This window comes from Cydia strobilella, chromosome 21, assembly GCF_947568885.1.
Source record: "Cydia strobilella chromosome 21, ilCydStro3.1, whole genome shotgun sequence".
Classification (NCBI taxonomy): domain Eukaryota; kingdom Metazoa; phylum Arthropoda; class Insecta; order Lepidoptera; family Tortricidae; genus Cydia; species Cydia strobilella.
Genome location: NC_086061.1, coordinates 6293794 through 6319492, shown reverse-complemented (window position 1 = coordinate 6319492; position 25699 = coordinate 6293794). Strand labels below are relative to the sequence as shown.

The window sequence follows — 25699 nt, the reverse complement described above, 5'->3', positions numbered from 1 at the left end:
CACTTTTCTTATTGACGAGCGTTTTCTCATTATTAACAACATTATCTTGGATATTATCGAACATATCGTTCAACTTCTTGGTTTTAGGCGAAATTACAGGTTGTGTACCGGCTCTCTTCCTAGGGAGTCTTATGCGAGATTTGCGGGCGTTCTCCAATTCTTTGTAGCAAGCCGCTATTGGAGATTCAGTGGAACTTGATGGTCTTCGTTCTTTTCTGGATCTAGGGATTTCATTGTTTTCATTATCGTCGTCCGTGAGTGAATAAAGCTTGCGCTTTTTTTGAATTACTTGTTTTCTGGCATTCATTGGGGATTTCGTATTTTCTTTAGAGTCACTATCTTCTTCGATATTATTTGGAGGCTTGACACATTTAGCTTTTTTTTGCCGATAAGTGCTCTTTTCTGGAGTATCGAGTTCGTTTGCTATGTCTTTGGGTGATTTTAATGTGTTGTTATTCATTTTCAGTATTTTAGACGTATTATTTGTCTTATCAATATTCTGTACAGCTCTCGAAATATCAATTTTTTGCTGCTATTCTACCAGTAGATCAACATGTGTATCAATATCATTAGAGACATTTGTTTTGTTACTTTTATTTCGGCATCTTTTTCTCCAAACCGATATTAAACCACTATCTTTGTCTTGCTCGTGGTTTAGCGCCTCTTCTTCCAACAAATCAAACAGATTGACTGGGGGGTCCTTATTGTGTAGTTGTTCGAATGCCTCGACGATTGCTGATTAGTCAGTACTGGCAGTAGCATCTAAAGCTGGCAGTAAGTTAGTTGAACGTTCTTCGACAATAGGCTGAGATCTCTGGTATTTTTTATAATAATTTGAACTTCGCTGTCGCTATGATAATGCTTTATATTACGCAACACCCCGCAGCGGCGTTTTAGTTCGCTGCTGCTTAATTTGTCGTATTCTTTTTCTATGAGTATAGATACCAAAAGTTGTGCAGGATAGACATGATATAGTATTATTTGCAGATGACACTTCCCTTATATTTAAAGTGGACAGAAAGGAAAACAACATCGAGAGCATTAATGACGCGCTATCCACCATAGTAAACTGGTTTACGGCAAAGAATTTGGTTTTGAACGCCAAGAAAACTAAATGCATCAAGTTTACGCTACCTAACGTCAAGCAGTTAAATAACAGCAAGATTAAAATAAAAGGTGATACGCTGGAATTTGAAGATCGAACTGTTTTCCTGGGAGTCACTTTAGACTCAAAACTGTAATGGCATGCACATATATCCACTCTAGCCGGCTAACTTAGTTCAGCAGCCTATGCAGTGAGGAGAATCAGACAGCTAACAAACGTAGAGACGGCCAGGCTGGTATATTTTAGTTACTTCCATAGTGTTATGTCGTACTGAATTATGTTGTAGGGATAAGCGGCAGACATTCAGACAATATTTGTGCTGCAAAAACGAGCTGTACGTTCCATCTATGGACTGGGCGCTCGAGTATCCTTAAGAGAGAGATTCAAAGAGGTTAACATTCTTACCGTTGCATCTCAATACATACTTGAGAATATTATGTATGTTCGGAAAAACATTCACGAATTCAAGCTTAACAGTGATATCCATAACTATAACACTAGAAACAAACATAAACTTGCTGTGCCCGCCCACCACCTCCGTAAGGTTAGTACGTCTTTCGTCGGGAACTGTACACGTTTTTATAACAACGTGCCCGCAGACATAGTAAACTTGCCACGTAACAAATTTAAGTCACATGTTAAGCGCTGTTCGTCAAGTAAGGCGTACTATACTGTAAAAGATTTTATAGACGATAAGGATCCCTTTAAGACAGTAGCTTGATATTGATAGTATGATACAAATTTAATCATACATACATTCATATTGCCCTTTTCATGGACGAATGAAGTTTCTAACACTTCAGGTTGATCATTTCTCATTCTTTCGTCAATCAAGTCAGTCCTCTGTGTTATTTTAGCTTAACGGCTTCTGGGTTTCGTTTGTTTACCCGCTTTTTTTACGACCCTCTGGCACTCATCTTCTGATGAATAGTACGAAGTATAATGTACGGGCTTCACCGATCTCCTACGTTTAGTTACGGACTCTAGCCTTTTTTTGCCGATAAGTGCTCTTTTCTGGAGTATCGAGTTCGTTTGCTATGTCTTTGGGTGATTTTAATGTGTTGTTATTCATTTTCAGTATTTTAGACGTATTATTTGTCTTATCAATATTCTGTACAGCTCTCGAAATATCAATTTTTGCTGCTGTTCTACCAGTAGATCAACATGTGTATCAATATCATTAGAGACATTTGTTTTGTCACTTTTATTTCGGCATCTTTTTCTCCAATCCGATATTAAACCACTATCCTTGTCTTGCTCGTGGTTTAGCGCCTCTTCTTCCAACCAATCAAACAGATTGACTGAGGGGTCCTTATTGTGTAGTTGTTCGAATGCCTCGACGATTGCTGATTGGTCAGTACTGGCAGTAGCATCTAAAGCTGGCAGTAAGTTAGCTGAACGTTCTTCGACAATAGGCTGAAGATCTCTGGTTTTTTTTACAATTTGAACTTCGCTGTCGCTATGATAATGCTTTATATTACGCAACACCCCGCAGCGGCGTTTTGGTTCGCTGCTGCTTAATTTGTCGTATTCTTCTTCTATGAGTATAGGTAGCTCGGGGGTGGCGGCGATTCTTGCGGGTACTTTGGTGAAATTTAGTGGAGTAAATTTGGTTAATTTCTCGCGAAGCTGGAATAGGAAATCAGAAGGTAAAATTTGTGAGCGTCAGGATGGCAGGACCTTGTTTTGAGCCTAGCTCGTTTTAGGGATAGATATACTGATTTCTAATTCAAGTTTACACAGGTACACTGAAGGTACAATATGTGGTATTTTCTATAAAAAGGGACCTTATTGTCGATGGCGCTTACGCCATTATAAACGATGCTCCGATATAAATACATTGCCGAGCGAAGCTGTGCGGTCCACCCGCCATCCTGACGTCAGAATGGCAGGTGGACCTTTTTTCTTAAATATCTCGTTTTAGGGAGAGGTACACTGGTTTTTATCAAAGGTTACAGTTACACTGAGGTACACTTAAGGTACAATATGTTTATAAATATTTCGTTGAAATCGCCGATAGGATAAAATAGGGTAAATTATTGCCTTATACGTTGATTTAGACTAATAATTTTAAAACGGGACTTAATCGCGTGCACTTATTATTATAATTTGGTCTGACGTTTCGAACTTGACATCTCGTTCGTGGTCACAGGCAGACTGGCGAGTTACTATACATATACTATTATACTCTTTGCTGGCGAGATAAAACTGCTGGCTGGGATAACAGAAGTAAGTGCACGCAAATAAGTCCCGTTTCCGTGTTACAATAGGGAATAGAAACTCTGAGTAGGTGGCGCCACTACCACAATCTGAGGGTTTATCGCGAAACAAGAAAATCGAAATTTGAAGCGAGCGATGAAGAGGCAGATAGCGAAATTTCGGATTCGCGTTTCCCGGTAGGCCCTTTGTAAACAAACCGCCTTGATGCATCAATGTTATATTTTATTATATTTATATTTATATATATTTATTTAAGAAACAAACAGTCTTTTATAGTTATACATAACACTGGAAATTTTCTTGAAGCTAGACTAACAGTTCCCTTAATGAACAATAATAACAATAATGAAAATAAACTCTATTAGGCCAAGCAAAAAGAAGGTATAGAGGGAAATGCTAGGAACACAATTTTTAACTTCTTAGCTTTGTTTGGACTGGTTAGGAGATGAACATATCAAAAGTACCCGACCGTAACCCTGGTGCTGAGGGGGAGAGGGGGGTTTGAAGGTAAAATTTTTCGGTTTTTCGATTATATCCCGGAAACTATGGGTCTGAGCGACATGGCCACTTATACAAAATGAATAGTGATTTAATTTGTTACAAGTTTTATTAGTTAATTTTTTTTGATCTTGTTTAGTTTTTGAGATATCCGCTCTAGAAGTTTTATTTAGGGCTCTCATTTTTATCTTCATTATCTATATCAGTAAAGCTGCTAGGCCGGGTTTGGTAACGTTTTCGTATAAATCGGGGGTGCTGAATTCATTTATGGTATCAACATTGACACCTTTCCGAAGTAAAAACATATAAACTTTATATAAATAACTTTTTTTTTAGCTCCTCTTCACGCTTAAACCGCTGAACCGATTTAGTTGAAATTTGGTAAATAGATGTTTTAAGTCCCGAGACAGGATATAATATAGTTTTTATCTCAAAAATCATACTTTTAAGGTGTGAAATTTGGTGTGAGTGTAATTCAGCTTCTTCGCCGAAGTTGAATTCCTGAGGTAAATACTGTTTAAATTTAGGTTTAAAGTCATGTTTGGTATCATTACTAACTAAATCAAACATGTAAACCATCCCAAATATTATTTAAATAGGTTCAGCGGTTATTGATTCCCCATACAAATTTCCACCCCACTTTTCACACCCTTAAAAGATGATTTTGGTTATAAAAACTATTCTATGTACTGTCCCGGGACTCAAACCATCTCTATACCAAACTTCAACGAAATCGGTTCGGCGGTTTAAGCGTAAAGAGGAGTTTAAAAAAAATCATTTTTTTAAATTTCGTTTTTACTTAGAAATGGTGTCAATGTTGATACCATAAATGAATTCAGCACCCCCGATTTATACGAAAACGATCCCAAACCCGGCCTAGCAGCTTCACTAATGTAGATAATCAAGATAAAAATGAGAGCCCTAAATAAATCTTCAAGAGCGGATATCTCAAAAACTATACAAGATATCGAAAAACTTGACTGAATAAAACTTGTAACAAATTAAATCTCTTTTCATTTTGTATAAGAAGCCAAGTCTCAGACGCATAGTTTCCGAGATATAATCGAAAAACCAAAAAATGAAACCTTCAAACCCCCTGTCCCCCCCAGCACCAGGGTTACGGCCGGGGACTTTTGATATGTTCACCTCCTAACTAGTCCAAACAAAGCTACGAAGTCAAAAATTGTGTTCCAAGCATTTCCCTCTATACCTTTTTTTGGGCATTTATTTCCTGGCCTATATATATTCTATTTGTATAGGTATATTCATTCTATTGCTCTTCTGCCATGATGCCGGCGGTCAATGGCACTGTGCGAGCGGGACAGCTATGTAATTATGCGCGCGCGATAAATCTTATTCGTCCTTAATGTATTACTTATGCTACTCTTACCTGCGCGAGCGACGTGGTGGAAGTAGTGGAAGTAGTGGACGAGGGCGAGTTACAACTGAACACAGGTTGGAAGGTCGACCGTGTGGCGAAGCCTGTAAGATACATGATTGGCTCATATTTCAAGGGCCTGACACTCTTTGATAGAGAAAGATAGTCTTATTGCGATTCCTATAAGAGGAAAGAGAAAATAGTGTCATGCTTTGTCCTTATCACCGACCGGGCGGCATCATAGGTAGGAGGCGATGGCGAAATACCGAAATTTATAAGTGAGAAAGAGAAAAAATCCTATGCTGCCCAAATTTTATATGAATATTCTTTCTCTTACCCCCGGTCGCTCGGTGGCGCGTATATAACTACTTGTATATACTATGTCTATGGTCATATTTAGACCTCGGGGCTATTCTAGGGGGCATATTGACAGGTAGCCTTAGAACGCACTGCGATTAATTTGTGGCGGTTTATTCTTGCAAGTGCGTGCGCTTATGAAGCATGGGATTGTGATTGAAAATAATTAATTATTTATTATTATGTTAATAATGATGATATTGATAATTCAATGAATACCTATATTAGGTAATACGTATTTTTTGACATTTACATTTTTATTCTAGAAAGTTTCTAGACTAGTATTTTTTTATACAATTTTGGTGTTTGACGATCCTTTTGTGAAATTCTTATTATTAAGTTTGACATATGTATAATAATTCAATGTTTTTAAGAATAATAATAACTGCATCAATAAATCGCTCTGATATTTAGATTAAGGTAATATTTGTAAAACTTGACAATTTAAAAGTGCTTGTTGCTAGGCCTATTTGAATAAAAAATATTTTGACTTTGACATGCCTAAGTTACACTTTTTGCGGTTCTGAAATCGCAAGAAATTAATCGCATTGCGTTAAGCCTTAGGGAGTTCCTATATCGATAAACTCAATTATCGATGCTTCTCTCATGTGCTACTAATCGCAAAAGTTTTATTTGTATTTTCTTTAAGTATTACCATGAAACAAAATTAACTAAAGTCCCTTCTTTATTTTAAAGGGATTTTTGAAACTTTTCTCATTATAATTCGTTTCTAGACTAGGGAGCATATTATTGAATATATCTAAGCATATAACAAAACGCAATGCATGACAGTGACAGCTAACGTCACTTGATACATATTTCCGTATCCGTTTATATATTGCTATCTCTCTCTTCCCGAATGTCCGTAACGTAACCTCGTTAACTTGTTGTCCGCGAGTTCTTTTTACATTAATTAATATTGTAACAATCTTAACCAGCAAATGGTGCTGTTATTATAATAATAAAAGCTCCCCATTTGTGCAATTCAAAGTGAACTTTATTTCCAACATTACTCCAGTCCAGCCTTTGTGCAGTACACCACATCCACGCTCATACTACGCCGGTCCACCGCGACCTTTTCAATAGGTTCTGCGCCCAGATTAGAACCTTGGTGTCGATTGGAGGACAGGAATATCGCGCACCACTACTCTCTATCCTACCTTGAAGAATGGCTGAAGGCGACGAAGATGTGCCGCCACAAAATGGAGCCGGCGCGGCCAATGTGGCGCCGCCGCTCGCTGTTTCCACAACCAGCTCAGCAGCTTTTGTGCACCAAAATATGGAGAAGCTACAAGGCCAAGGAAATTTTTGCTCTTGGAAGTTCGCCATAAAAATGTTATTGATATTGGAAGGTTTATGGGACTGTGTGACCGGTGCAGTGACGGACGCTGCGCGCGACCAACGTGCGCTGGCGCGCATTGCACTTAGTCTGCACCCATCTCTATATCAATATGTTACCAGTTGCACTAGTGCCAAGCAAGCGTGGGACAATCTTAGAAATATATTTGAAGACAGAGGGCTTTATCGTCGAATTGTTTTGCTACGTGAACTACACAAGGCCAGCTACGCCGATCACGCCGATATGAACGCGTATATCGACCATATTATGAAATTAGTCCAACAACTGGCAGATATTGGAAAAACTATTGAAGATAGTGAAGTGGCAGAACTGCTTTTAAGCGGGTTACCTCAAGAGTTTGATTCTCTAGTTTCAAATATGTCTACAGCCTGCCTAACATCGACTATATCTAGTGAGTTTGTACGAGCCAGGCTGATGCAGGAAGAGTCCAGGAAGCTAGCGACATGTTCATCTGAGACTGCTTTTGTTTCCAAACAACAGTTCAAAGCAAAGAAGAAGTTTACGTGTACTTACTGTCATAAGGAGGGCCACGTCAAAGCTAAGTGCTTCAAACTGAAAAGAGATAAGAAGCAGAAGGAAGATCCCATGCCAGCCGCGTTCCTGGTCTCCCAGCAAGATGTTTATAAAGATTCTGGATCGAGCTGCCATTTATTTAATGACAAAAACTGTTTTAATTCTATAAAGAAAGGACAATCTTCAGTGGCAGTGGCTAATAATAGCAAAGTGCTGTGTGAAGGCACCGGCGATGTAAAAATAAGGACATTAGACAAGGTACTTATTTTAAATAATTCTTTATATGTGCCCCAACTGTCTTGTAATTTAATTTCAGTCAGTAAACTTTTAAAATCAGGTTGTGATAGAGTGGTGTTTAACTCGGGAGGTTGTTTCGCATATGACAAGAAAGATAATTTAGTTTGTTCTGTAAGTGAGGTCAATGGGATTTATAAATTAAATGAGTTGGGCAAAGGAATGCACAAACAGGAGCACTCTTTGTTCCTGCAGGATAGGCAGGACTCACCGAGTGCCACAGTTGTTGCTCAGCGGTCAGATATGTCTCGATGGCATTCCAGGCTTTGTCATATTGGCTCTGCAGGTATGTGTGCCCTTAGGGATAGGCTTGCATGTGGTGTTATGTTCCAGGATGGCGAAACACTTGAACAGTGTGTACCATGCCTTGAGGGGAAGATGGCTAAGACTCCATTTCCCAAAGGTGGTGGAACGCGTGCAACCAGACCTTTGGAGCTTGTACACTCCGATGTGGTCGGTCCCATGCCAGTGAGCAGCTTGGGTGGTGCAAACTTTGCTGTCACCTTCACAGATGACTACTCGAGGAAATCCTACTGCTACCTAATGAAACATAAGTCAGAGGTATGTGACCATTTTATTCACTTTAAAAATGTTGTAGAAAAGCAGACAGGTTTATCTATTCTATGTTTGCGTTCGGACAATGGGAAAGAATATGTAAATAATAGACTTTCCAGTTATTTAAAGAAAGAAGGGTTATAGACTGGCAGATCCCGTAGATCCTAGGAAAGTGATTTTATCTCGTGATGTAAAGTTTTTGGAGGATAAGTTTTTTACTCCACAACATTCAAACAATGTACCTGATAGTAATAGCTGTGATAATAATGGTATGATTAATTTATATAATAATGAATTAAATATAAATTCCAATAATAAATTGAATGTAGATAATGATAATTTTACTCATGGATTACAGAATAATGAACTGAATAATTCAAATTTTAATAATGACATTTCAAATGAGGTCATGAAAAATAATGACATTTCAAATGAGGTCATGGAAAATAATGAATTAAATAAAAATAATGAAAATGTTAGCGAAAATAATAATAGTCATGTTTTGAGCGATGAGGGTAATACTTCTGATTTCACAGATGAATGGAACACCGGTAGCGACCAGGAGTCCTCCGACGACTGCTCGGCGGGTGCAGCGGGTGAACAGCCTGTAACCTCACCTCGCGCGGCTTCATCTAGAGGCGACGGGTCAGCTGCGGAGTCCAGGCCTGTACGTAGTACTAGGGCAGTACCTCCAAAACGGTATGAGGATTATGATTTATCTATGCTCGCTCAAACTGTACTTGAAGACGAACCACAGTCTTATGATGAGGCAATGGCCAGCCGTCATCGCGATGAGTGGTTAAACTCAATGAAAAGTGAGTACAACTCTTTAATAAATAACAATGTCTGGAAACTTGTGGATAGGCCCAAGAATAGAAATGTAATTAAATGTAAGTGGGTTTACCGAGTCAAGTGTGACTCTTCAGGCAACTTTCAAAAATATAAAGCTCGTTTAGTCGCGAGGGGGTTTACACAAAAGTATGGTATCGACTACACTGATACTTTCTCCCCAGTTGTACGCCACTCTACAATGCGTCTTTTGTTTTCTTTAGCTAACGAATATGATCTCAATATAGATCATATAGATGTAAACACGGCTTTCTTAAATGGTGAACTTAACGAAACCATATACATGGAACAACCAGAGGGTTTCCATGATGCTGAAAATAAAGATAAAGTGTGCCTGTTACAAAGGAGCATCTACGGCCTTAAACAAGCCAGTAGAATGTGGTATTGTAAGGTTCACGATTTATTAACTAAAAACAATTTTAAGCAAAGTAAATGCGAGCCATGTGTTTATTATTTTAAGTCTGACAAGGAGTTCATAGTCATTTCTTTGTATGTAGATGACTTTTATATTCTGTATAGGAAAGACAGCTCACAGATTAAAAGTTTATTAAATTTGTTAGAAAATGAGTTCAGTATTAAAAACTTAGGTCCTATACAGAATTATCTAGGTATTAGAGTAACTCGAGACAGACAGAAAGGCATCCTTAAGTTGGATCAGTCTGTTTATATTAAGAAGGTATTCAAAGGTTTGGTATGTCAGAATGTAAACCGGTTTCGACTCCCATGCAGACAGGGTTAAAGTTGTGTAATTCTGATAAACCATTGAATGATGAAACATACAATTACAGACAATTGCTAGGATGTTTAATGTATCTTTCTGTCTGCACAAGACCTGACATAGCCTATGCGTGTAGTCAGTTGAGCCAATATAATAACTGTTTTGGCATAACTCATTGGTTAGCTGCCAAAAGAATTTTAAGGTATTTAGCAGGTACAATTGATTATAGTTTACTATTTGTAAAAAGTAGCCAATTGAATTTAAGTGCATATGCCGATGCAGATTTTGCCAATGATCATAATGACCGCAGGTCATATACAGGTTTTGCTATCAAACTTGGCGAAAACATTGTTCACTGGGAGGCCAGAAAACAGAAATGTATTGCCCTATCGAGTTGTGAAAGTGAGTACCTAGCTCTATGTGATGTAACCAAAGATCTGTGTTTTATAAGAAACTTTCTGTCTGAAATTTTTACAGAGTTAAAGTTACATTCTATTTTGGTGCATAATGACAACCAAAGTGCGCATAAATTGTTAGCAAGTAAAGAATATTGTCACAAGCGCACAAAACACATAGATATAAGATATCATTTCGTTAAAGACTTGGTAGAGACAAATTTTATTGTTATAAAATATTTGAATACTGAAAGAATGTTTGCAGATGTCCTTACCAAGCCACTCAGTAAATGTAAGCATGTTGAATTTATGCATGAACTCCACGTCAGAAATAAGTATCCATAAGGTATAGTTTTAAGTGTCATATGTTCCTAACCTATACTTAAGGGATATTTTTGTTATGTGCTTAAGGGGAAGTATTGAATATATCTAAGCATATAACAAAACGCAATGCATGACAGTGACAGCTAACGTCACTTGATACATATTTCCGTATCCGTTTATATATTGCTATCTCTCTCTTCCCGAATGTCCGTAACGTAACCTCGTTAACTTGTTGTCCGCGAGTTCTTTTTACATTAATTAATATTGTAACAATCTTAACCAGCAAATGGTGCTGTTATTATAATAATAAAAGCTCCCCATTTGTGCAATTCAAAGTGAACTTTATTTCCAACATTACTCCAGTCCAGCCTTTGTGCAGTACACCACATCCACGCTCATACTACGCCGGTCCACCGCGACCTTTTCAATACATATAAAATATTAGGGAGAAGTATCGACAATTTATTTTATCGATTTAGGATATCTCCCTGCCTGCTGCCTGTCACTAAATCATGCCCCTTAGAATCCCAGGTCTGGTTATATTGATTTAACTTGCACCTATGGACGCCTCCGGACAAGACGGACGGACGGACAACAAAGTGATCCGTATCTCAAAAGGAAAAAAACCGGCCAAGTGCGAGTCGGACTCGCGCACGAAGGGTTCCGTAACATTATCTATAAAAACCGGCCAAGTGCGAGTCGGACTCGTGCACCGAGGGTTCCGTATTTTTTAGTATTTGTTGTTATAGCGGCAACAGAAATACATCATCTGTGTAAATTTCAACTGTCTACGGTTCATGAAATACAGCCTGCTGACAGACAGACGGACAGCGGAGTCTTAGTAATAGGGTCCCGTTTTTATCCTTTGGGTACGGAAGCCTAGAAACGGCAATAAAATCACGTTTGTTGTATGGGAGCCCCCTAAATATTTATTTTATTCTGTTTTTAGGGTTCCGTAGCCAAATGACAAAAAACGGAACCCTTATGGATTCGTCATGTCTGTCTGTCTGTCCGTCCGTATGTCACGGCCACTTTTTTCCGAAACTATAAGAACTATACTGTTTAAACTTGGTACGTAGATGTATTCTGTGAACCGCATTAAGATTTTTACACAAAAATAGAAAAAAAACCGGACAAGTGCGAGTCTGACTCACCCACCGAGGGTTCCGTACTTTTTAGTATTTGTTGTAATAGCGGCAACAATGAAAATTTATTAATACCATTAGGTTACAGGTCGGGGTTGTATAAAATTTGAAATTCATACAGTATCAATATATACAGTATACATATACCTATAAGTATATTACACATTCAATTTGTATGTCACAATTATAAGTACATTTTTATTCTTATAGTTAATTTTATTTAGGTACATCAATAATTTCACTGGAAAAATATTCTTCTATGTCATAAAATGGTGATTTTAGTAACCAGTGTTTTAATCTACTTTTAAAATTATGGAAGGAAGGTGCATCCTTGATACTTTTAAGTAGGTGGTTGTATAGGTATATACGTGGGCCAAGTACATAGGCTGGTCGTCCACTTTTCGCTAACTTATGTGGCACAGATGCGAGGCAGCCCGCGTTCTTGTTACTACGCCAGATGGCGATTTAGATTAACCTGTTTCACAGTAAATTTGTTCGGTTTGGCGTGGGTAAATGTCGCTATTTGCTGAATAAGTATATATATATCTATATATACCGTAATCCATGCCGTAATCGGCAACGGCGACCCTAGCTAATTACGAGCGTGGGCTCTGACATGGCTGGCAAAGCCGAACTTATTTTTAAAAACTCTATCGCAGGTGGCTGCCCCAAAAGCTGACCAGAATCATTGTAAGTGTAATTATAGGAGGGTTTCGGCCGGGACTTACGTAGGTATCTGACATTTCGTATCAAGTTCAATGAGACGAGCGTCTTCAAAGTTCTTTACGCTCATCGTAACACGAGAACCCACGTACCGAAGGATGTTGGTCGAAAGGTCATAGTTGTCGGTGCTGTTTTTTGGCGCAATGTCAGTCCGTAGAATAGATTCTACTTCATGAGCTGTGAAATATTTTAATCTTAAAGAATAGTTACACTCGGGAATATGCATAGCTGCAAGGAGCGCTGGACGTCCGGTGTCGGCGCACCACATACAATAGCGGCCATTATAAATTCCGCATTAATTGAGTCAACTGCTTGTTTTTTGGAGGCAAATGCTAAGCCATGACTGTCCTTTATGATGTCGGTATGACGCGGTATGAAGCATACCCACGGTCGGCACGGATGTTCGAGTATGCATGGTCGAGTAACGTCGCGGATCGCGGAGTTAGTATTATTGCAAGTTCGGGTTGGGAAATTCACATGTTGATTAAAATTGTGGCACGACATAATATCTGTAATTTTGTTTTTGCAAGATGTGTTGTTTAAAAGATCAATGTTAATGTCACCCATTATTATGGCACTGCGGTTTTCTTAATTAAATTTTGATAGGAGTTTATCTAATAGTGCTAGAAACTGCGTGTCACTAGTGCAGTTGGAATAATAAATGCCTACTACCAATATATCGTGGTCTAAGAGGTGGAGCGCACACACATCAAAAATTTGTTGTACGGACGAATTGCTAATGTGATATTATTCATTGGCTAAAAAGAAGAACATCAATTAACCCATATATGCCCATTGGGTCGTTTTCGACCCATGGGGGGGAAACATTTGAATCTCACGGGAAGTAGATTCGATTGATTGCAATCTCAAAAAATTCGTGCAGGAATCTAATTGTACTTTTTATTATATTTTCAATTAATTAAATTATTCTTACCTGCCCTAGAGCTTCGCAGTTTAGGAAGACTCCGTTCTTGTTCCTGGACAACATTTAAATGGTAAATATCATAATGACATAATTGTAATCAATGTTTTTATATACTGTTAACTTATGTGAACAGTTTAATAAATAAAATAAAAATAAATAAATGACATTGACATATTCACGATTTTTTTAAAGTACCCTCATTAGACGCATTTTATTATAAAAACGGGTATACACGGTACACGGTACTGCTTGAGTGCTTGCGGCCCTGCAACAGCAGGCGGCAGCTACCTATACATTGTATTGTATTGTATAGTATACAAGATGCTCACGAGGAAACCGAAACATTTTCTTCGAGGTCAATAAAGATATTAATTTTAAAGTAGGCACCATAAGGACATTTTAGTTTTTGAATATAAGAATATAGGAATACACTATTAAAAATCTTGATAAGGAAAGGGTACAACCGGTTCTCCATACAAACATAGTCCCCATTTTCCCCCGTGGACATTGACATTATGGAAAAGAATTTGATAGGTAAAGTTTGATGTTTATTAACTTATTAGTTAGCCCCTTCGTTTGATTTTATTAGATTTGTTGGGTTATTCTCACTAGTTACCACCAAGTTGTTACCAGTGGTAACTACTGGGATTTTTTTTTTCGACCTTTTGGGTATTTTTTTCCCAGTAGTTACCACTGGTAAAAAGTGTGATTTTTTCCCCAGTAGTTAGAGTTTAATACTAATGAAAGCAGTAGATATAGTATAGTATAAATGTAGAGTGAGATATTTATTAAGGCAGTTTACTGAAACTTTCAGTAAACTGCCTTAAAAGTAATGTAGTTAGTAATTAATTAAGTTAATTTAAGGTAGTCTTATGTAACACAAATTTAATGTATTATAAGGACCCATTTGCATGCTAAAAAGGCTAGACCATGTAACTTTTATAATATGCTATGTAGAACCCTTTTTAGCGATTGACAATTATGTCCACATTATTATACATATCTTAATACTAAAAGTAATTACTACAATACAAGCTAAATAATACAGAAACTAAACTAAAAGATCTTAACATGATATCTAAGTTTGGGTGTGAGCGTGTGTTTGTGTGAGTGGTGTGTGTGAGTGTGCCAAAAAGGCGTGTGTGCATGTTTGCAGGTTTGTATTATGTGGGTAGGTTTAAGCCTTTGTTGTCAGTTTTTCCGTCTCAGCATATCTTTGATCTTGAGATAAAAAAATAGCGATAACTAATTTACACTATACTTACAGGGCCGATGGAGAAGCGGCGGGACCTGGCTCGGCAACTGTCTGGTGAGCCCAATCCAGGTTGCCGTGACCCCTGTGCTATTTCTTCTCGATCCCTATAGGACAAACAAAAATTTTCTTTAAATTTAAGCAGACAGTGAGCTGTTTTATATTTGCTTGTAGGAATGTAGTTAGCCTAGTTAGCACATGGCTGACATTTTTGCACATATGGTAAAACATAAATGCTGATCTCTACTAAACAACGGTTTAAAGATTCTTTATTCTCATAACAATTTGTAAAATTCGCTTAAATGTATTTATTTTACACATTCAAAGTCACAAAAGTAGCGAGAGATACTAATTAAACTTATATAAAGCTTATATAAATATATATTATCCATTGGAGCGCCATACTTGACGTAGAAGTTGAAAAGAAACTAAGCGTGGTCGGACTCTTAACGACGTGAATATACGACGTTTAGCGAACCAAGCTTTTGCCGCGCGAGGCAACTCATCCTCGAAGAGGCAGCTCGCATATAGTTAAGATACGATTAATAACGTAGCTTAGGTATGACAACATCTACGTATACCCTCAGCCTCGATCACGATCGTTACCACCAAGACGAGATAGCAGATGATTAAGTTATATCAAACTTGCACAGTGACTGTACTAAATGCCAGGTTGCACCATCCGCACTTGACACTGATCAACGTCACCCGGCGCGCCGCGGCGGTTTACTATGAAACTTTCCATACAATAAAATTTTGCGAACTCTTTAACGATGACAAACAGTTTGGTGCAACCAACCCTAAGTGCATCTTCGGGCTAAGGGAGGGAATGATCCGCGCAGTGTACCGAGCGTTGTGGAGCATCCCTGCAATTCCTCGGAGTTCTTGTACTATCTTAAAAATAAACACCAACCTGTGTATACTATGTAGCTTCACAATATTGGGATGATTCCTGAATGACTGTAAAAATATAATTTCTCTAAAAGTCCTTTGAGCATCCGTCTGGTTACGAAAAGCATCGAAAATCTTCTTGATTGCAACCACATCCTTACTTTTTTGTCTATTGCCTTCCATACTATACCATAAGCGCCTTTGCCAAGTCTCTTTTTTTATTTCAAACCTCTTTAGTATATGCTCGTCTATTTCAGACATATTTCTATCTGGACTCTTCTTTTGTACCGGTTTTTGTATAGTGCCATCCTTTTTCTTATCATCTTTTTTTATTTGCGTTTGGTTCATTGAGATATAATTTGTAAAGTTTGTAAATTTTCCTCCGTTTGTAGTACTGCGAGATTCTGATCTATAATCGAAATGGAATGAGAACGTCTGGTTAAAGGTACGATTTGGCGAATGTGCAAAACAGGCATAAATATTTAAATTGGTTTGATCGTATCCTAATTTGCATATGGAAAGTACGAGGACCATCAATTTATGTTTATTGATCACAATACACTAAGCAACCGAAAAGGATCGATAAAATTTTAGCCGATATAAATATGCAATTCGAAAATGTTACGGATAGCAATTCAGAATACTCACAAGATAACGCTTTCTAATTTATTTTACACATCTTATCTCACACTTTCACAATAAAACTTGGTTTTTGCTAGATACGTTAATAATAGTAAATTATTGGTTTGAAATTGTGGCAGCCGAGTTTTATTTGTTTACGGCGCCCAAACAACCAAAGAGCATATAATCACTACGTTCTACAAACAACTGTGTGTTACCATGGTAACCAGTTGTCAAACTTCGTTTATTTTTTTCAAAATTCGTTTATTTTTTTAACAAGGTTTATCCTGGGTGTCGAATCCTCCTTTTAAGTTTGACACTTGTGTTAGGAGGTATTCGCCCTTTCATACAAAGCATGGGGACTGTATAAAGGAGCCGAATCTCTATGTATGAAAAGTGTCCATCAAAAAACAGTAATTAGGCGGCGCCACCATACACCGAAATACTACCAAAAACAACCTACGTAATTTGGTCGGTTTATTTGTTGCCTTATATGGTTCATGTTATACTCATGTCCCAGAGCCTAACTAGCGCCACCGGAGAGATTAGGAACTATTATTTAAAGCTTAACGCGGTCACTTTTGCAACAATTCTGCCATAAGAGATTGCGATCCTTTCTCCATAGTTGTTTACCAATATCTCAATTGACGTTTTGCTGGGAAGTCTTTCCAAAGAGGATATAATAAGATAGAGCGGTACTGTCATAGTAGATTTTGTAACCACAGTAAATTCACTGCCATCTATCGACACACTTTAAAACTAAAAATGAAGATTTATAAAAATACGATAAAATGTATTTAAATATGGATAAATGTTTTTTTTTTATTTGCATTAATTATTTTTATGATTTTGACCCATGTTCTTTCACTGATATGCGTTAAAATTGTTAAATAACAAACGAAACCGTCAACGCCATCTATACGACAGTAGGCCAAAGCTAGTAGCGCCCTCTGATCGAGAATCAAATTTTCTTTTTCGAGGCACGTTTATCCTTAGACTGTATCCATCTATTACGGAGTTATATCTATCTTTGGTCTTTCTACTACTCTTTGGTCTTTTATGACCACAGCTAGTGCAACCTAACTGAAACGTTGAAAAAAAGGTAAAATAATGAATTTTAAATCGCGTTAGACCCGTTAATGACATTAATTATGTATACAAAACGCGAAAGTTTAAAATGTTCAGGTAATTACAATCAAACTATTTTTAGATACTTTGAAATACGCATTTGATTCGCATAGGTAAAAGTAATGACTTTGTTTAAAAATATATAAAATAAGCATAAAATAGGTCTAATAAAATCATACTCACTTTCAAGTCCCTAACATTTGTACCTGTACCTATAACAATTTTTGGTTTAGGGGGCTAAATCGTGCGTGAAACATGAAAATTTGAGACCTTTTTTGACAATATTTAAGGTTTTAGGTTTTGAAGTGTCAGTGTACACATTACAATCCGGACTAATTGCTTAATAAAACGATAAATGTATTTAATATTCGTACCTATTCTCATATTTCTCATACTAGACGCTTTTTTTGCTCCGCGCACATAGATTAAAGGTTTCAAATGCGTGCTAAAAGATTTAACCATTAAATAAATATTTAAATAAACAAATATATTAAAAAAATAAATGATAATTAAAGCCCTTCGAGTGAATTTTGTAACATAACGAGGCCTTACAATTGGGAATTCGTATTGCGGTGCGCCGCTGACGATGATATTTTCCACATTTAAAGGACTGTATATTTTGAACTATACCAAACAGATACTCAAAATTTTCAGAATATACGTGTTATTTTAACTGTTATTCCTTGCAATAAAAATTATCAAAAAAAAATATATATAGGTCTTCATACAAGTAACTCATTAGGGTCGCTATGTAGGGCAATAATGGCCGCCATCTTGAATATCTCACTTCCGGTCAAGATTTCGATCGGGCAACCGGCAAATTCGGATTCAGCGGGGTCAAATTAGGTTAAAAAATCCGGTTGACAAAAAGTTACATGATTTACCAGTCGGATCAAGAAGGAGAGCGATTTTGATTTTTTTTGTCTAGACTAATAATTTATTAATGGCCATGTACGTCTGTCGCACGTTTTTAATAGTTATTTACGATACAAGCGCGATATTCGCAACGAGTGGCGAATTTTAAAACACGACCGAAGAGAGTGTTTTAAATCGACACAAGTTGCGAATTACCTTTTCCCACGTGTATCGTACGTTTTACAGTACATATGGCCCATTAAATTTTCGACATAGTGTAATGTGCTTGTTATAGCACAGGGTATAGTAATGGAGCACCAGATGTACTGTAAATAACGTATACGTTTTTATAAATTTTGACCTCAGATTCATAATAAAGGTCCTCTTTGATCCTCAGAGTCCTCAGACATCGATTTTCATCTTGATTAGAGCTAAAATAAAGAAATTCAATATGGCGGCCGTTCTTGCCGCTTTTACCTCAGAATCATATAAAAAGCCTCTCTCAGATTCGCAGATATCGATTTTCATCTTGATCAGAAAAAAATGCAGAAATTCTCATGTGACACGTCGTATTGTGTGGGAAAATAACATTGTTGTTTTTAATATTTTCCTTGCAATTTCCATATTTTCTCACCATTCTAACCGTCCCTGTAGGGCTAGCACATGTTTGGCGCGACAACATCTCGCGGCGAGATAGATTATCCGTCCCTCTTTTAACATCGAAAAAGACGGGTAGTCTGATCTCGCCGCGAGATACTGTCGCGCCAATCTTGTGCTAGGCCTACTGGTCTGCCACAAATATTTCTATACCAAAGTTAGCCACATCGGTCCTTTAGCCAAGGGGCTGAGCCAAGAGCCAAGATGCCGGGGACATGTTAAAATATACATATTAAGTAAGCGCCACCTACAAGTCCTACAACGGCGATTATATAGTATTTACTACCACTAATTTAAATTAAACGGACTATATCAAAACATCCACAACATATTAACAAATTTAAAATAATAGGATCTTAATATAATATTATCATGGCCAAATTATATGTGAAAGTTAATCCCATAATATTTTCAGTGACAAAGACAAAGCATTTATTGCCAACATATTACACCGTACATAATTACGTAATATGGACCCTGAAAGGGCGCAGCAATCTTACAACTAAATAACAAAATAAAACTAGGTATACTGCAATGGTTTACATTAAATTATTTCTTACATATATATTAAATAAACATTCTGTCTTCAAAAAACTCCTGTAGCGTGTAAAAGGACTTATCTATTAGAAATACACTAAGTGTTTGTTGGAATGGCTAGCACATCATTTAACCGCACAGTAAGGCATATCTTTTCCTTAAAGAAATAATCTAAATACTTCTTACTACTGAATGCTGGCCTTTGAAGAAGGTCCATACCACAAAACTGCACACAACCGAAATGAAGATGTTGAGGTGGGCAGGAGGTGTCACTCTACTCGACAGGGTGAGAAATGAGCACATCCGCGGCAGCTTTAAGATCCGGCCAATAGAAGATAAGCTCTCCGAATCGCGCTTAAAGTGGTATGGCCATGTCATGAGGAGGCCGGAAGATCACATGACTAGACAAGTCCTTAACATTGACATCGGCTCCAAAAGATCGGGCAGAGGCAGACCCCTTACGACCTGGATGTCCGTCATTAACAAAGACCTTAAGAAAGCCCAAATAGATGTCTCGACGACCCAGAACAGATACGCCTGGCGAAGAATGACGGGGAGAGCCGACCCCAAATGATATGGGAAAAGGCTAGGCGAAGAAGAAGACTTCTTACTACGACTGTGACAACGGGCCGCCATTTGTGAACTAAATAGCGCCGTGGCTCAATATTTACGCCCCACCCAGCGTGGCTCAAAATGTGTGGGGTTATTTTGCAGAGCTAGTTCGTCATCTGTTTATTATCGATAGCATCTAGTATAACTGGATCGGCAAGAGGGGTGGGGGGAAATGACCGAACGGGATAGTCTTATGTATCTTTCAGTAGGAGTAGCAGAGAAAGCGCTGTTATTGTTTGTCCTTGTATTGATTTAGTTACATGTCCGTCTTTGGGTCACAAACTTACATATGTATACCAAATTTCAACTTAATTGGTCCAGTAGTTTCGGAGAAAATAGGCTGTGACAGACAGACAGACAGACGCACGAGTGATCCTATAAGGGTTCCGTTTTTTCTTTTTGAGGTACGGTACCCTAAAAACTACGGTTGTAATGAATAAAGTAGTTGTTAAGTAACAGTAACATTTATTGATATCACAAAATAATATTTACATAGTTAAATATAATTAACCAGGGGATAATTAAAGATACAGTATGATTAAAAATAACTAAAAATATATTTTATTTGGTCTAATAAAGTCAGATAATCAGAGACGAGTCGAAAATGAAAACTGCTCTTCTTACAACATCTAGTAAATTCTAGTAAAGTGCCGCCAATAACAACAAGATACAGATGTGTACAAACTGTCATTTTTATTTACTAGTCTCTATTATATTATATATAATTTGTCTAAAATTGTACTAATTATAGTCTGTCAAACCACTTTGTCTGTAAATAAAGGCGCAAAATTCAAATTTTCTATGGGACGATAACCATTCACGCCTAGATTTTTTAAATTAGCCGCTTTTTTTCTACTGACGGAAATGGCTTGACAGACTATATGAACCTATACCGGCACCGGCATGAACCCTTTGTCCGCCGTCACCGTCACCGTCAGACGTCAAGTAACGCGCCCATAACGCGCCGCGCGCAGCAACCAACCGTCCATAATCAACCTTTGTTCCCATCTCATCTCAACAAGGTTCCCCATGCCGCGCGCGCGCCGATAGCGGGTAGCGGGTAGCGGGTAACGTTCAAAGGGTTAAACTTTCTTGCCGTTAATTTTATTTAATTTGCTTCTATGTATCTTGTCGAAAAACAAGAGACCGGCTGCTTTCTCTATCGATTCTGGTGGTACCTGCAAAAAAAAACATTAGATTACATATTAAAATTATATCAGAATAGTACATACATTACGATACATGTGCGAAAAATAGAAACATGCATTGTACAACGTTTTACAGTACCTATGGCCGTTTAAATTTTCGACATAGTTGCGTAATTTGCTAATTATCGCACTAGTGCGGTAAAGTAGAACCAAAGATAGATATAACTCCGTAATAGATGCAGTCTAAGGAAAAAACGTGCCTCGAAAATCAAGGAAATTTGATTCTCGTTCAGAGGGCGCTACTAGCTTTGGCTTACTGTCGTATAGATGGCGTTGACGGTTTCGTTTGTTATTTAACAATTTTAACGCATATCAGTGAAAGAACATGTGTCAAAATCATAAAAATAATTAATGCAAATAAATAAATCATTTATCCATATTTAAATACATTTTATCGTATTTTTATAAATATTTATTTTTAGTTATAAAGTGTGTCGACAGATGGCAGTGAATTTACTGGGGTTACAAAATTTACTATGACAGTACCGCTCTAGTATAAGTTACTCTATGGTAGAACCATATGTACTGTAAAAGTAATTGATGTGAAAATACTCACCATAAAGTTAGCCACAGGCGTCTCGTCAAGTATCTTCTGGTTGGGCATAACATAGGCCTCCATATCTAAAACGCCACCCGCCGCCGCCTCGCCCACAACCACTTTGTAGAAATGTGTCGGGACTGCTACTGAGTTTGCGCCGATCACTTGGTATTTCACGTAGGACTTGCCGTCGGATTCCTTTCTATCAACACGAAAATAAATAAATAAACCGGCCAAGTGCGAGTCGGACTCACACACGAAGGGTTCCGTACCATTAACTATAAAAACGGTCACCCATCCAAGTACTGACCCCACCCGACGTTGCTTAACTTCGGTCAAAAATCACGTTTGTTGTGTGGGAGCCCCACTTAAATCTCTATATTATTCTGTTTTTAGTTTGTTGTTATAGCGGCAACCGAAATACATCATCTGGACCCGGGTATGTCCTTAAACTACGTCCAAAAGAGAGGTATGGGCACTGTGAATGACATCTCGCTTTGTGTGGTAGGGCACAGGACAGCGGATGTCATTCCAGATCTAGAGCACCTCCACCTTACAGAAAACCGCAGCCAAATAACACTAGACCCTACTAATAGTGTTGTGTTCCTGCCGGTGAGTAAGGTTGCCAGAGCTCGAGGGAGAGGAGTGTTAGGGTCGGCAACGCGCATGTAACTCCTCTGGAGTTGCAGGCGTACATAGGCTACGGAGACTGCTTAACATCAGGCGGGCCGTATGCTTGTTTGCCACCGACGTAGTATAAAAAAAAAACTAAAAATTTCAGCTGTCTAGCTATCACAGATCACGAGATACAGCCTGGTGACAGACGGACAGCGGAGTCTTAGTAATAGGGTCCCGTTTTTACCCTTTGGGCACGGAACCTTAAAAATTATGCTTCATGTGCAATGTGCAATAAGGACCGTTCTATCAAAATGTATGTTGGAATTTCAGACAAAATGGTCGTTATCGCACTTGAAGCATAAGTTCCCTTCTGTGCTGGAAAGCCACATCTGTTCTCATTTAGAAATACTCAGCATTATAAAGCATTTGTGAATTGTAGCCAACACACATTATGCACTTATTTCTAGTTTCATTCTTACTACTTGCCACTATTTAGTAATATCATGCATCATTTTATATGTATTTATCCGGTGCATTGGGATAACTTCAGAAACAGGGTAATTTTGAAAATAGCTTATTTATCTAAATAGCAACAGTAAGCAAGATTCCTTCGTAAGCGTTGCAGTAGAGTAAGTACCCCGCTTTAAAAGTTACCTACCACAATGGACCTTACTATTTACATTTGCAATCAATTAAAGTTTTCCACCCGCCCGACTAGAGAAGCCATTCGACTTATCTGCCCGAGACACGGCAGTTCAGCAGCATTTCGTGGCAGTTTTCGCTACTCTGCCACGAAATGCTGGAACAACATACCTCCGCCTATACGTAACTCTAAGACACTATTCACATTTAAACTCAAATTTAAAAAATATCTTTTTAGCCTGCAATTGCCGTGCTCGTTGCGTCCCATGGATTTCTCAAATCGTCGGACTTAGTTTTTTTACCAGAGTTATACAATCTAATGTCTATAATACTAATAATATCTACCTACCCTTACCATCATAACATTTTACCCTACATGAAGCTATAACCTATCTGTATCTTTCTAGTAAGTATTTATATTATTTGTATTTTTATATTTATCTCAAATAGTTCTAAGCTACCCTCCGGCCCGGGGTGCCACAGAAAACCAGCGCTGTGGTATTTATTTATACCAGAGCATATGCTGAGTGCCGTCCTTTTGTAGCCACTATAGCGGCGCCAAAATTTGTTGTTACCTTACCTTACTCCTTTTTCTATAACTACCATTGTACCTAGCTTTAAGTGTTTAGTGAGTAAGTTCTTTTTTGTAACTGAGGTGGCGCTGTTTGTAGAAGGTCTTTACAATAAATGTCTTTTCTTTCTTTTCTTTCTTTCTTTCTTTCAATTTATCTACTTGACAGCATGGCAACATGAACATCGTAATTCGAAAATTGAATGTTATCTACTAGCTGTAAATTTGGCTTAAAAAATGCTGCCGGCCTATTCTCCTCTACAGGTTGCATGTCTCAATGAGAATTCTTGAGATTTTGTGAGCAGGGATTCGTAATATAAGACAAGGGTTTAACCTGGGCAGATACAGTGGTCCTGTGCAGCAGTACACATTGTCATACACCTTGGTAAGGTTGCGAACGTGCTTTTCTAATCTGTTCCATGCATGCCTATTGAACCCTTCACCCACCTGTAAAATAGTAAAAAAAATGTTTTATAGGAAAACCATTTTAGGGCATTTTTTTCTACTAGATTTAAATTTTGATAAATTTACTCTATGTATTTTCATTTTTTTTGGACAAAAAAGGAGCATAATCCTAAAAGCTTTTGCTGAGCATTTATAAGTTAATAATCAACATAAAACTCGAAATTTCTTTCGAGGTTTATGTTGATTACTAATTTTCTGTGTTTTTTTATGCCTTAAACACAGAAACTCAATATCCAGACCATTAATGTTCAAACTAGACACATTGAATGTCCTACAACAACATAATGCAATGAATTTGGATGCTGATACCAACCTGGGGTGCCATGTTAGTGAGCAGGAATGTTTGTTCAACATGTTTCTGTGCCAACTTATGGTTGCCCGCGGCTGCCAAGTGCCCTCGGTCAAAGCCAGAGCCTTTGTAGTCACTGTTCTGTGATCTGGAGATAAAAAATCATAAGAATCAGGGGTATAACTGGTGCACTAACATTATTAGATAACTTTCAAACACATACTACTAAGATTCATAACAGTAAAATGAAATCTTTTTGTTTTATTATTTGAATTCTACCTCTTTCAATCAAGCAAGCCAAACATTATTGGATTGCACCAACTATTGGTAGTACTCGTAACAATTATACCGTTTCCTAAATGTTTTTAGGATTTCTTTTTATGATGTCAGATGTGTTACATTCAATAAACTGTTGGATGCAGTTGGTGCAAATCATTCTTAAACAAAGCCTATGGAAATTAAAATGTCCAAGTAATTTGATTAATCACTACATAGTATAAAATAAAGTCGCTCTCTGCTGTCTGTCCCTATGTATGCTTAGATCTTTAAAACTACGTAACAGATTTTGATGTGGTTTTTTTTTAATAGATAGAGTGATTCAAGAGGAAGGTTTATATGTATAATTTGTAAAGGTTTTGTGTAAATTAGTTTAACTACCCGTGCGAAGCTGGGGCGGGTCGCTAGTAATTTCATATTTACACAAAACTTACCTAAAAAATTGATGTATACTTTCATCCGCAGTAAACTCACACTTACTCCTGTCCACCGTAGCATTCTTGGCAACGTGAGCACTAGTGAGATGCTCGAATACCCAGTGCGCAACCCGGTTACGTCGGTCGTAGGATAATACGTAGTCGTCGAATGAACGGACATTATCCAAGCCGGGAAATCCAAATTTCATTATTTGCGATATCTGTAAAAATTGTTTCAATTTTTTTCTAACCATCGTTATTTTCCGGGTTTTCGTATGACAGAAAATGTCACTAACCTAACGTCAAATGACAATTTTAGCAAAGCAAAGGAATGAGATTACATTGGAAAAGTCGTTTCAAAAATGTTGCTAAAACTTTATTTTATCAATGAAACTTACTCTATCTTTAGGCCCACTAGAATCGACGTAAGGCGTAGCAGCTGATACACACCCGAATATTGGCAAACCGGGCATATTTTTGATGCATTTGCCATTTATTATAACAGAATCTTCTCTCGTTTTAAATAGGTCGATATTTCGTTCACTGTAAATTCCTAAGCAGTATCCAGTAAAGCCCACAGCACCTAGTTGAGCTAAATTCGTTAACCGCTTTCGAATCATATTTATGATTTTATGTTAAATGCATAAAATAAAATTTATTCAAACATAACCAAATATCCAAGGTCCAAGGAGTTTGAGGTTAGGTAATCAACAGTGTTACCAGCCCGTATCCCCAGTTTCGGACGATGTGTAATCTAAAAAGGG

General features: G+C 37.6%; 2 protein-coding genes across 2 annotated transcripts; both read right to left on the bottom strand.

The window, feature by feature from the left end:
* Nucleotides 1–1853: 1853 nt before the first annotated feature.
* Nucleotides 1854–16289, bottom strand: LOC134751090 (uncharacterized). The gene is made up of 6 exons (XM_063686435.1): nucleotides 16151–16289; nucleotides 15525–15911; nucleotides 14625–14718; nucleotides 13369–13411; nucleotides 5214–5305; nucleotides 1854–2734 (listed from the first exon to the last, which is right to left on the bottom strand). Exons 2-6 carry the CDS (start codon nucleotides 15848–15850, stop codon nucleotides 2180–2182), a joined length of 1110 nt encoding a protein of 369 aa, XP_063542505.1. The 5' UTR covers nucleotides 15851–15911; nucleotides 16151–16289; the 3' UTR covers nucleotides 1854–2179.
* Nucleotides 16290–20415: 4126 nt separating this feature from the next.
* On the bottom strand, nucleotides 20416–25627 carry LOC134751313 (endonuclease G, mitochondrial). The gene is made up of 6 exons (XM_063686699.1): nucleotides 25334–25627; nucleotides 24954–25156; nucleotides 24268–24391; nucleotides 23824–23936; nucleotides 21677–21860; nucleotides 20416–21090 (listed from the first exon to the last, which is right to left on the bottom strand). The coding sequence occupies exons 1-6, from the start codon at nucleotides 25553–25555 to the stop codon at nucleotides 20995–20997; spliced, it is 942 nt and encodes a 313-aa protein (XP_063542769.1). The 5' UTR covers nucleotides 25556–25627; the 3' UTR covers nucleotides 20416–20994.
* Between the last annotated feature and the right edge of the window lie 72 nt (nucleotides 25628–25699).